This window comes from Nematolebias whitei, chromosome 17, assembly GCF_014905685.2.
Source record: "Nematolebias whitei isolate Nwh7 chromosome 17, NemWhi1, whole genome shotgun sequence".
Lineage (NCBI taxonomy): Eukaryota > Metazoa > Chordata > Actinopteri > Cyprinodontiformes > Rivulidae > Nematolebias > Nematolebias whitei.
Window position 1 is genome coordinate 38,665,585 of NC_056514.1, and position 12,542 is coordinate 38,678,126.

At 38.7% G+C, this 12,542-nt stretch overlaps 2 protein-coding genes across 2 annotated transcripts in view; one reads left to right on the top strand and one right to left on the bottom strand.

Moving 5' to 3' along the window:
• Nucleotides 1–4,485: 4,485 nt before the first annotated feature.
• Nucleotides 4,486–8,923, bottom strand: mrpl10 (mitochondrial ribosomal protein L10). Its single transcript, XM_037691249.1, has 5 exons — nucleotides 8,863–8,923; nucleotides 8,473–8,642; nucleotides 6,082–6,246; nucleotides 5,731–5,875; nucleotides 4,486–4,971 (listed from the first exon to the last, which is right to left on the bottom strand). Exons 1-5 carry the CDS (start codon nucleotides 8,921–8,923, stop codon nucleotides 4,733–4,735), a joined length of 780 nt encoding a protein of 259 aa, XP_037547177.1. The 3' UTR covers nucleotides 4,486–4,732.
• Nucleotides 8,924–9,348: 425 nt separating this feature from the next.
• The window catches only part of pnpo (pyridoxamine 5'-phosphate oxidase), a 5,533-nt gene continuing 2,339 nt past the window's right edge, over nucleotides 9,349–12,542 (top strand). Inside the window, exons 1-6 of the mRNA XM_037691251.1 lie at nucleotides 9,349–9,541; nucleotides 10,452–10,576; nucleotides 10,659–10,758; nucleotides 11,797–11,850; nucleotides 11,930–12,058; nucleotides 12,141–12,211. Coding sequence (XP_037547179.1) covers nucleotides 9,353–9,541; nucleotides 10,452–10,576; nucleotides 10,659–10,758; nucleotides 11,797–11,850; nucleotides 11,930–12,058; nucleotides 12,141–12,211 — 668 coding nt within the window. The 5' untranslated portion in view covers nucleotides 9,349–9,352. The remainder of the gene's footprint in view (nucleotides 9,542–10,451; nucleotides 10,577–10,658; nucleotides 10,759–11,796; nucleotides 11,851–11,929; nucleotides 12,059–12,140; nucleotides 12,212–12,542) is intronic.

The window sequence follows — 12,542 nt, forward strand, 5'->3', positions numbered from 1 at the left end:
GCTCATACCTAAACTTTTGTATATTTTGTTAGCCTTTTTGGTACTTTTAGTTGACTTTTTGCGCTTCTAGCTTTCAGCTAACCTTTTTAATCACCCGCCTGCAATTTCTTATGTATATCTAGCCTTTCGCTACTTTTAGCAACCCTTTAGCTTCTTTGAGGTTTTAGGAAAATTTGATTATTTTTAGTTAGCCATTTTTACTTTTAGTTTCTAGCTAGACTTTTGCTCCATTCAGCTAACCTTTTGCTCTATTAGGCTTTTAGCTAAGCTTTAGTTTTGTCTAGTCTTTTGCTACTGTTAGCTTTTAGCTACATGTTTTTGTTTTAGCTATTAGCAATACTTTTGCTACTTGTGGCTAGCATTTTGCTACTTTTGGCTTTTCACCAACATTTTTTTGTTTTAGCTGTTGTTTCTTTTAGCTTTAACAACACAGTTTGAGTCCATTCAGGAAATATCAGCAGTCATTCAGCGCTAACGTTAATTTCTGTAGTTTATTTTTAATCTAGACCAGATTTTGCAGAGATCAGTCCTTATTGATTTATTTTAAAAACCACACAAACACCTGAAGTCCAAAACTCTTGAATAACCCAAGAGCACCGACCAAGTTTTAAGTTTTAATTTGAAAAACTGTTGTTTCGTGATCTGAAGGGCTTTCTGCTCCCTCTCTTTATTTGACAATATTTTGTTTAAAACAACAACGCAGTAAAAACACAACTCCTTCATTCAGATGAAAATATTGAACTTTAGGGAGCCTAATCCACTGAGGTCAAACTTCCAATGATTTACACAAAGATGTCATGTGATCTGTTAGCACTCAAAGTATGTGATGGGGATGACTCTCAGCTACTACCACCTCACACTGCAGCTCTAGAAACAGCTGAGATGTCGCCATTTCTAAGTTAGCTAAGTTCGACCTTCAGTGGCGACCATATTGAATCAGGTTGTTAACAAAATGAATCTACATCTAATAAATGTTTTATGAGTTTTATTAAAATCTGTATATGATTTTTTGCTAACAGACAGACCAAAACATATACACAGGTCGCCTGGCTCTCGTGGTGGCAGACAATAAGAGTAACAATCTGACAAACGTCTATATTTATCTAAAGGGTGGAAGCGAGCTGGATTTTGTTGCTAATCCTGTGTTGTGTCACACGACGGCCAACGCTGGCTGCTGGGGGAAGATCAACTTCTGCTTAATTGGTTTTCCAGGAGATATTTTTAGACGCTTGAAGCAACTTGATCTCAGGGCAGAGAGCTCTGACAGGACAATAAAAATGCTCCGTAACGTTCACAAACCAGAATCATGGCTCGATAAACTTTTAGATAACTTTATCAACAAAACTAAATTTCTATTTCACTTTAAAAATAGGGGGGGGAATAAAATCACATTTCAAAATATGCCAAATCTTAAAGTTTTTTTGACAGACAAATTATTTTTTTTATATTTTAAAATTCAAGTTTTTGCATCATTTTGTGTATAGATTTAAGTTGAGTTTAACACTTCAAAAAGTCATTACTAAAGTTAGAAAAAGTCTAGCTAAACATAGCAAAAGCTAAAATTAACTAAAGGCTAGCTAAAATATTAAAAGGCTGGCTAAAAGTAGCTAAAGTGTAGCTAAAAGCACATATTTGCAGAACAGTAGCTAATAAATAACTAGTTAAAACAAAAGAAGTAAAAGCCTACCTAAAGGCCAAATGTAACAAATTAGCTAAAACTAGCAAAACATGAGGTAAACAAAAGACTAGTTAAAAGCCAAAGTTGGCTAAAAGCTACCTAAAAGTAGCAGAACACTAGCTAAAGACTATCTGTCATCAGTGTTCATGGACTAAACTCACCACTTTCGCCAGCCTTCCTCATGCATATGTATTATAATATCATTAGTATTGCTATTTTTGTGCTGAGTTTTTTTTGGCAACTTTCACTGTGTTTCATCAAGGACACAGTGTGAGATATGATTTTTTTTTCTCACCTCCTCTTTCCTCGTGTTTTCCCTTTTCCTTATCTAAACGAAAAGGGCAGCACCTCCCACGAGGCCGCAGCCTCAGGCACCTCCGTCTCCCCATGTTTGTGTTTTTCTTGGATGGCTGTACTGAAATGTAATTTTGTTGTGCTTCTGTGCAGTGACAATAAAGCTGATTCTGATTCTAAAGTTCAAATGAGCAAAAAGTTAGCTAAAACTGCCAAAAGGCTAAATGTGACAAAAGTGTAGCTAAAAATAACAAAGGGTTAACCAAAAGCAGCTAAGCTCAAATTTGCAAAATGATAAAAGCTCAAAGCAGCAAAAGGCCAAAGAAAAGAAGGATACAAGTCTGAAAGGTAGCAAAAGTCTACCTAAATGCCAACGGAGCACAACAATGGCTAAAAACACCAAAACAACAAAATCTGAAGCTAAAATTAGCAAAGTAGCAAAAAGCTACTAAAATTTTCCAAGAAGCAAAAGTCTAGCTGAAAGAAGTAAATACATAAAAAGGAACCAGCTTCCTCAGGTTGACTGTAAAGAGAACAACGATTTAAAGGAATTCAAGATATTTCTATGTGTTTCTAAAACAATTTTTGTAAAGTCAAATATTTTTTAAAATGTTAGAAAATAAAAGTTTGGGCACTTGTCTCCTGAATGAGATAACGAGATGAACACTTTGATGTTCTGCAGAAGCCGTTAGATTGTGAAGTGAAAAAACAAAAACAACAAATAAAAACGGTAAGTGAACGCTGACTCAGCACTTTTATCATCCAAAAAGCTAAACCGAAGGAGAACGGACATCCTGAGTTTTCTAAAGAGGACCGAGGGCCAAGAAGTCACATAAGGTGGAGCAGGTTCCTGCCAAAGGCCGGGATTAAGATGCTCAGATTATGACGGCTATAATCTCTCACTGGGAATAAATAAAGACTGAAGCAACGCACAAGAGTCAGACCTGAGAGCCTGAAACTGTTCAGCCTGCAGTAAAGTTTTATATTCAGTTAGTGTCAAACATGAACATCGTTAATCATCATGAGGTGATGTAATTCTTTACATTGACATATTTTAATGATAAAACCAGTTTAAAGTGACACAAGCTCATTTTGCATCTTACATGTTTTTCATTTTATATAAACTTTTCAGGAAATCAAAGATGTAATTAACCGAAACTTTTGGGTTTTACCCACTTTCATTCACATAAACTTTCACATAAAGCCTTTCTTTGCCACAGATCTTCTCTTAAATTTAAAATAATTTACCTCAACGACTCTCATCCTCCGCCGCAGTCCAGATTAATCCAACAAAAATCTTATCTGGCCACGAGAAATCTGAGACGAGTCATCCCTTCACGAGAGGAAAAACGAGGGATTTTGTCTAAAACTATTCAAATGAAGCCAGAATACGTTTTATTCCCGTCCTGAACGCATCATCTGCCGGGCTGTGGCCTCTCTGCCCAGCAGGTCCAGTCCAAATCCAGAGAGGAACAGCGCACGTCGCCGTGCGCGGTGTCCTGTGAGCATGATCCGCATTAAGAGGACTTACAGCGCCTGGCTCAGACCAGAGAGGACATGGAGCTCCGCTCAGCTGTCATGGTGGAGCTGCAGCAAGTTCAGGAACTGAATTTATGCTTTTAGGAGGAAAGCAGAGGCTGAGCATTATTTTAAGAATTTTCTTATTATTATAAGAATTTAATTATTATAAGAATTTAATTCTTCTTCTTTCTGCACCCATTTCATTGTGTTTTTTTATGGATCTGTTGTTTCTTCTAATTGAATGAATAAATAAATTGGCAAAAATACATTATTCCAAAAGATTTACATCCATTTATTAAAAATTCAACCTTTATTTATACAGGTTAATTCCAATGAGCCTCAGGGACTCATGTATTTATTATAGTTTATACACTTTCAGAAAGAATGCATATCACCCGCCATCTTTAATACCAGTTTTAAACTGGTTTATGTTGAAAAATGAGTCGGAGCTGTTGGTGCAACATCTGACGACTCTCAGCTACTACCACACCAAACTCTAGCTCAACTTCTGCGCTGAGGTTCAGCCATGTTTGTGTTTTGTAAAGTCGTTTGGCGGCGGACGCCATCTTGACTTCAAAAGTTAATCAGTTGCAGACGCACACCAAATTCATTAAATTTGCTCCACCTTCGAGCGATAAAAGCTTGACCCAGATTACTGTGCAGTAATCTTTAGATTACATATTAGAATCTGTGACTTTTGTTAAATCTGTACTTTTTTAATTCTGCTAATTGTATCTAATAATAATCCTCCGTCTGCTGCGACACATTTTTAGAAAACCAGGCACGTTAAATGTGGTTGTTTTAAAAGTCAACCAACTTTAATTTGAGAGCTTTTCCAGATTTGTTTGTTTGTCTTTTCAGGATTTATCATGTTTAATTTGTTTGGTTTCCTTCAGTTAATTTGACTTTACATCATTGTTGTACTTTCACTTTTGTTATAAACTATTTTATCAAATAAAGTGTTTAGGAATAAATGTCAAACAACGATGAGCCTGAGCAGACATGTTTTTATTGACACATGTCCTTAAATAAAGGATGAAACTATCATTCCTGCAGCTTTGATCCTCCAGTAATGCCACCGTTTACATTGGCTCCAACTCTCAGCTGCACTCTGTGGGATTCAGCACCGAGTGAAACGTTTTCCAGTCTGGTGCAGACTTTAAAAACACGTTAAACATGAATCCAGCCGGTCTGCTCGGCTGGAAATCTGCGACGGTCCCGGTATGTTTTCCTGAAGCTCTATGTGGCCTCCTCTGCTTTAGCAGCCGGCTCTGCGTCGCTGTTCGGGCTCTGCTGTTTGACGTACTGCTGCAGCAGGGCGGAGAGGTGGGCCGGGTGGCGCTGCAGCATGGAGGCTGTGCAGGAGGTCAGCATCGTCAGCACACTGACCAGCTCACCCTGAGCCATGGTCATGGATGGCAGTTTGGAATACTTCACGAGGCCCTGCACGCTCAGCAACGTGTTGTCGACACAGGCGGCTGTGGAGAGACGAACAGAGTTAAATTGGTTGCACTCCTAATGAACAGAACTGTGGGTCCAACACTTCACTTTGACAGAGTTGCAATAATCCCTGAATAACTATACACAAATGATGAGTACCGTATTTCCTGGCGAACAGTAAGGCAAAAAATCCAAGGAGGTTGTAACAAAACTTGACAGTCAAACTGAGTCAGTATTTATTTTTAAAGCTTTTAAAATATTTTTTGATTTATTATGCCAAATTATTCAGACAGAAATATAAATTTTTCTAAAACATTTTACATGGAAATCAAAACAAACACCGTCTAGATTAATTAAAAAGGGAGATGAACAGAAAAGAAAAAACTCATCAGTAATATTTATTTCTTATTCTTCCTTTCTCTCACACGATATGATTTTTATGAGCTGTATTCAGTTGTAACATTTGCCTGATTACACTAAACAGAATTTTTGAATATATATTTTCAGCACCAAATGGGACTGAATCAAATGTGAAAGAAGTTTAAAACTTTTCAAACAGCAGCCAATGAAAAGCAGACTAAAAACAAATATTTCATTAAAGTACGAGAGCATCATTGCAGCTGAAAAGCACTTCTGAAATTTACAAGTGTGAACAAAGAAATTTTATTCAAAATATTAATATCCAGGAGCTCATTCAGAAACAGTGACAGTTAACTGTTTACTTCCACACGTTACGGGTTTTGACGCATCACATGGTCGTGCTGCAGAATTCCTACGTATTTGGAAGTAAAACTCACCTAAAAGCGTCATCTGTGGGCTGGCCCTCAGGATGGACAGCAACTCCTTCACCTTTGGTTCTTTACTGACAAACAGAGCCGTCGGACCGATGAACAGAGGAGCCATGTTGCAGTAAGAAGAATCATTTAGGAACAACCGAGTCACCTGGAAAAATATAGTTCACATATATCTGAATGCAAGATGTGCAACGTTAAAAAAATCTAGTTCCATAAAAGCCATCCCATCAGTGCCGCAACGCTAATTAACCAGAATGTATGAAGGAAGGGGTAGCAGATTTTCTCTGGTGCGTTTAAATTATAAAGGAAACTTTTGGGCAGCTATTCAAGCTAACAAAAAAAAAACATCCTTACCTGGTTGGGGAAGAACTTGATACTGATGCTGTGTTTAAAAAGCTTGTTCTTGAGAACCAGCATGTCCCCAGCATTGCAGTGGTTGTTCTGAACTACAGCGATCATTCTGCAGTCCTCAAACACTTTCTTCAAATTCTTCTTCTGAAGTCGCATAAAATCGTTTTCCTGATGAGTAAATGACGACAACTAGACTGAGTTACAGTAAATATTTGAATGTCCAGCATAAAACAATTTCAGGTGTCTTAGTAAAGTTAATGTTATTCTATAAAATAGTCAATTAAAGAATGTGTCCAACACTAAAATAATTACTTTTTAAACTCTTACTCAGCTGTCAACAACAGTATATGCACAAGAAGCTGCTTTTATGATGGGTTAATTGTCCTAAAAACACTCATTTAAAAAGGAGAGCAATACAGGAGGTAAAATTGATATTATCAAATGTGTGGTGTCCCATTTGAAGGCAAAAGGAGGCTGCATATTTGCATAGAAACATAACTGGTCTGCAGCCCGTGGTGTTACTGAAACTAACACACACACCCAAAAACACAAAGTATTTACAAAGAAAGAACTGCTTGAACCAGAAACTGGTAACGAGTTTTCTGTTAGCAGTTCTTTAAAATCACCTCGTTGGTGCAAAAATATTATCCGTCAAGTAAAAAAGGCAGCCAGCGCTCAAACTAAAACTTTGAAAAATCTTCAGAAAGTCCTGATTAACAGATTCAATAGTAAAATAAAGCCTGGCAGCTTGGAGGTGAATTACAAGTAAATGAGTGGCAAATAAATTTATACAATACGTAACTTTCTGGTTTCATTTGCTGACAAGTGGTAAAACTAGTGTTACTTGTAAACAGGATTTTAAGTGTTGGAAACAGGAGGCATCTTCTTTGTAGTTTATTTATTGAATGGGAGATGGGAACGAAGCCAAGATTCAACTTGTCTGGTGGCCTCCTTAAATAGAGAACTTTACTAATTGGCTTTTATGTATGGGAATGTTCCTGTAAAGTGCCCTGAGACAACTTTGTTGTGATTTGGCGCTATATAAAGACCTCAGTCTCCTCAGCAGGTAGAGCAGACTCTACCTGCTGAGGAGACTGAGGTCTTTTGGAGTGCAGGGGGTGCTCCTGAAGACCTTCTTTGACTCAGTAGTGGCATCAGCCATCTTCTATGGTGTTGTGTGTTGGAGCAGCAGCTTATCATCAGCTGAGAAGAAGAAGCTAGATAAGATCATCAAGAAGACCAGCTCTGTGCTTGGACGCCCCCTCGACCCAGTGCAGGTGGTGGGAGACAGAAGGACTCCAGCTAAAATAACATAATTGCTGGACAACGTCTCCCACCCCATGCATGAAGCTGCTGCTGAACTGGAGAGCTCGTTCAGTGACAGATTCCTGCTCCTAAATGCACAAAGGAGCGTTACCGCAGGTCCTTCCTCCCAGCAGCCGTTAGACTCTACAACCATCACTGCTCCCAACAAACCCAATAAGGATTAAATACATGCTGACCTCTGCTGAAACACACACTCTGTCTGTAATACTGTGCTGTAAATAGTCTGCCATTCTCAATGTTCCAATACATATTGAACATTATTATTGATATTGTTTATCTTATTCCTTATATATTGTGTTGTTTATTAACATTTAGGAACTTTTGTGCGAAATCTTTAAATCTTTTTATTTTTTATCTGTTGCTGCTGATACACTGGAATTTCCCATCCGTGGGACAATAAAGGCTGTTTCTATTCTATTCTATTCTATTCTATAAATGAACTGAATTGAAATAGAATTGAATGATATGCTATGTGGTTTTATGTAGAGATCAAGTTACGAAACAACATTTTCTTAAAAACAAGCTAATAAAGTTTTGTGCTATCACAGTGTTTGTCTAATGCTGAAGGACTAGTTAGACTTAGAGCGGTTGTCCTCCAATGGGAGAGTTGGGGGTTAGATTCCACCAGCAGTCACATGTTGAATGTCCCTGGGCAAGACACTGAACCCCTCATTGCCTCCAATGTATGTCCCATCGGTGTATGAATGTGATCCAACGCAATGATTAGTCTCTATACAATGATTTGTTCAGATTGTCTTTGTAGAGATTTAGTAGAGTGCTGTGTGAATGTGTGTGTGGAGGTAAATGAGGGCACAGATTATATTGGAAAGCGCTTTGAGTATCTTGATTAGAGAGAAAGGCTCTAAGCACTATACAGTCAATGTGCCATTTACTGAGGTGCGTCTGTTTTATTAAAAAGTCGTACCACATCCGCCCTATTTCATGTGTGAACCTTCAATGAAAGCTGAGGGTTTTTTTCCGATCAGGTCTCCACATGAACACAATCATATTCTGGCTTTACATCATACAGACACGAAGTAGTTGCAGTGAAAAACGGGGTTGTCTGACCTGTTGAGTCTGTTGGTCTTCTGACGGATATGCGCCTGGTGGAAGTGGCCGGGGTGGAGGAATGTAACGTGTGACAACAAGGAGCTTCTTTTTGAGGAAGTGAAGGGGCTTCTGGTGGCGGGTCACAGCCTTGGAGCCGTGCCGAACACTCTGAGTCAGGGGCAGCCATCCTAAGAGACACAAAAATCTGATTAATGTCTGCTGGAATCACCGCTGCTAAGCTAACACATAGAAGCTAACAGCACTGCCTTTTATCGTTTCCCGTTTTTTCACTAAATAAAATTAACAAGTCTATGAGTAACTACTTATATAAACTAAGCAATATATCAAAACATGTTTAATTAAAGAATGTATGTCATAAATACAATTTATTATGGGTTTTTTTTTTACCCTGTTTTTGTAGCAACTTCGCAAACAAGGTCGCCGCCATCTTTGCATTTGTAAACGTCATCAGCAAGTGACGGCGAGACAAATGCTGCATTCGAGTGCTTATAAAAGAAGAAAAAATTCACTAGCTAAATAAAATATTCTGCCCTTAAATCACTTTATTGTCTAAATATATTAAATATAATTAATATAAATACATCAAATGTATCAGTAATTACCATAAAATTACTGAAATTATCTTAAAATACAATTAAATACAATTAAAACCCATGTTACTTGAATGCCTCCCAGCGTCATGACGTGCATTTTTAGTCGTAACTTTTTATCGCATGCAATAAAATCGGTAATTATTTGAGGTAATACAAATATATGGATTTTAAATCTGGTTTTAGAGTAAAATCTTTTTGTTAAAATGGTTTGAAAAAAAGCCCAACGCCGTTTGTTTGCATTTTTTTACGTAATGATGGTTACGTCACTCATTTTGACAAGCAGCATGAGGCGCATACTCAGTACAATTATAAGACATTTCGGCTTGTTGGACAGAAATCTCCCCTCCTCTCATAACTGTCAGTCAGTGGGGGAACGAAGCGTTGTGGGGCTGAATTTCTGCAGTAAAAAGGCGAGTGAACGCAGCAGGATGGACCTGAGTAACATGAGGAAGAAATACAAAGCAGATGAAGAGGTGAGCGTTGCAACATTCTGTCTTGTAGGTGCAATGGACGGAGCAATGAAGCAATCAGTAATCAAACTGTGACCGTGTCAGCTCATAAAACCTGTAAGAGTCCGGTTTTCATGTTCCCTGAATATTACCACGGCTTGAGTTTGACCTCTGTGTTAAAAAATCCTGTGGAAATGATGTTTGCATTAAGTTTGACATATATGGCCTCATAATAAATAAATAAATAAATAAATAAACTACAAGAAAAGCAGCTGTGAGAGAATCAGATTATTGGTCTGCATCAAGCAAACTGAACAGGTTGAAACTACCTGAGGACTGTAAGAATAAAGATTAACCCTTATCTTTGAGGGGGGGATTTAATTATAAAACTGAAAACATTTGGACAGATGTAATTAGAAAACACTGGCTGTCATGGCGATGTGTAAAAGTCTAACTTTTAGGATCAGTTTTTCCACATGATCGTGTTTATCTTCAAAGTCTTTGAAGGCATCGTTACAATCTGGAGTTCCTTCAAATATCAGGTCCTCAAACGCTCAAGACATAACACTGTGGAAAATAATCTGTAGATCTTTAGGCCCAAGTAGAAAATGTGTATAAAGAGGGGTTCATGTGTTGTCAGTTATCAACCTAAAATAATCTGAATATCTGTGGGATGTCCTGGAGAAGACGTTAAGCAGCAGATCAACTCTCATCACAAAAGCATGATCTTGGAGAATTAACGGCCTAGCATTCCTTGAAGGAATTCATATCACCCGACGCTTTTAATTCCAGACCTTTAAACTGAGATCAGACAGAATTGTATCCTTGAAAACTACCACTTCAAATTATAACTATCTGTTAAATTCGTTGAATAATATTAGTTTGTTTTGTTGAGGCCGTCACCCCACATTAGCACATATGATTTTGTTCCCAGTGCTTTGAGGAGAGCCAGCTCGTGTCTCTGGACCCCATCAAGCAGTTTGGGAACTGGTTCGATGAAGCGACAAAGTGTCCTGAAATCGGAGAGGCCAATGCGATGTGCGTCGCCACCGCCGCCAAGTAGGTACCACCATTTAACCTGTGGTTAAAAACACGAGGATGTCCCGTTTCTCGTCGCTCAATCTGCCCTCTGCCCGATCAGAGACGGACGTCCATCGGCTCGGATGGTTCTCCTGAAAGGTTTCAGCAGCGACGGTTTTCGTTTCTTCACAAACTATGAGAGCAGGAAGGGCGTTGAGCTGGTAAGGAACCATCTACATCCAAATGTACCCATCCATCCATTTCCTTTAACCGCTTCTTCTTTCCGGGTCGTGGGAAGCTGCTGTCTAACTCCAGATGTTATTGTGAGAGGCAGAGGACACCCTGGACATGTCTCCTGTCCACCACAGGGACACATTTCACATTCCCACCTAGGGACAATTTAAAGTTAGATATTTAACTTAACGCGCTTGTTTTTAGTCTGTGGAAGGAAACAGGAGTACCTGGAAAAAAGCGCAAAGGGAGAACATGTAAACTGCACCCAGAGAGGCCGGGAGGCTCTAACCACTGCGCCACTGTGCCACCCTCGCATCCAAATTTAAATAAATGTTAAATCAAAACCAGCTTCTCAGCTTTACTTAGAATTAAAGATACTGTTTAATACATAAAGTCTAATCTTCCTATAAAGACCTTTTTAATTTACAGTTTCCGTTTATCATTGTAAACTTTTTTGTGGACAAGAATCCGAACAATGAATGACAGAGATTTAAATAAAGATCGTTTTATGAAATGAAGATCAGTTAGCACTCAGAGTATGTGTTGCAAGTGACTCCCAGCTACTACCACACCAAACGTTACCTCCGCGTCTGTGAAGCTGTCTGACTTGCAGCCATTGTTGTTTGCTGAGGTCACTTGGCTGTGGGAGCCATTTTGAATTGGTTTGACTTCAGCAGTTAATATATTGAAGATGCACATCCACCGATTACTTCCTGAAAGTTTCATTGCAATCCGTCCAGTGGTTCATGAGATATTTTGCTAACACAAGCAAAAACACCTGCTCTTTTTGGCGGAGGGCAGTAATGAGTGTTTTAGCAGAGCATGTGATTTGAGATTTATCACTATTTTATAATTAAGTTGTTTAATTATTGAGCTTTTGTCATTAATTATTGTTCATTTAGTTTGTCTCTACTTTATCGTCTGTTCATAAAACTGACGATGTCTGTTTTCTAATTAATTATGACAAATTCAATCGAACCGGTTGATTAAATCGATCCATCGTGTCTGATGTGTTTTCTCTACAGGACAGTAATCCATTCGCCTGCCTGGTTTTCTACTGGGAACCTTTGAACCGACAGGTGGACCAACTTCACTTTAAATTCATCCTTAATGTTCCCCGTGACGAGACGGTCGGTTTATTCTCGTTTCACCTCGTAGGTCCGGATCGAGGGCTCCGTGGAGAGAATCCCCCACCAGAGCTCCTGCGAATACTTCCACTCGCGACCGAAGAGCAGCCAGATCGGAGCCGTAGTGAGCCGACAGAGCAGCCCGATCCCTAACAGAGACGTAAGAACCGGGAGTCAAACCACCGCTTGATTTCTAACGGGCATGTTCGGCGCCGGAGATCAGCTGTGATCGTTTCTTTTAGTGTTTACGGCAGAAAAATGCAGAACTGGGAGACGAGTACAAGGACAAAGAAGTACCGATGCCCGACTACTGGTGAGCTTTGTGTTTTATTGTTTGTGAGAAATTAAAGCTACGACACTTTACTGTGAATAAAGAGCATTTCTTTAACCTAAGTACTAGGTTTAATATTTTAACTGGAAGTTTTGTGAAAGAGTCCAACATTATTTAGAGAAATTTAATAACAAGTAGTGGCTTTCCACCAGTTATTTTTTAAGTTAAGATATAAACATAACTGTAAACTAGAGAAACTGCATTCCTGCAAAAAATGCAGTGTGAATGCTTATTGCTGAAAAACAGATGAAATTAGCTAAAAACATGCTGAAATATAGCTGAAGTTGAAGAACAAGTCTAATTTAGCTAAAGA

What these genes read in the sequence shown, in the direction of transcription:
- mrpl10 (XM_037691249.1), bottom strand. Translation starts at nt 8,923, where the DNA reads ATGACGTTTACAAATGCAAAGATGGCGGCGACCTTGTTTGCGAAGTTG. An exon ending in GAAGTTGCTACAAAAACAGG is followed by an intron (nt 8,643 to 8,862) that starts GTAAAAAAAAAA and finishes TGTGTCTCTTAG; the next exon opens with GATGGCTGCCCCTGACTCAG. An exon ending in TCAAGTTCTTCCCCAACCAG is followed by an intron (nt 5,876 to 6,081) that starts GTAAGGATGTTT and finishes ATATTTTTCCAG; the next exon opens with GTGACTCGGTTGTTCCTAAA.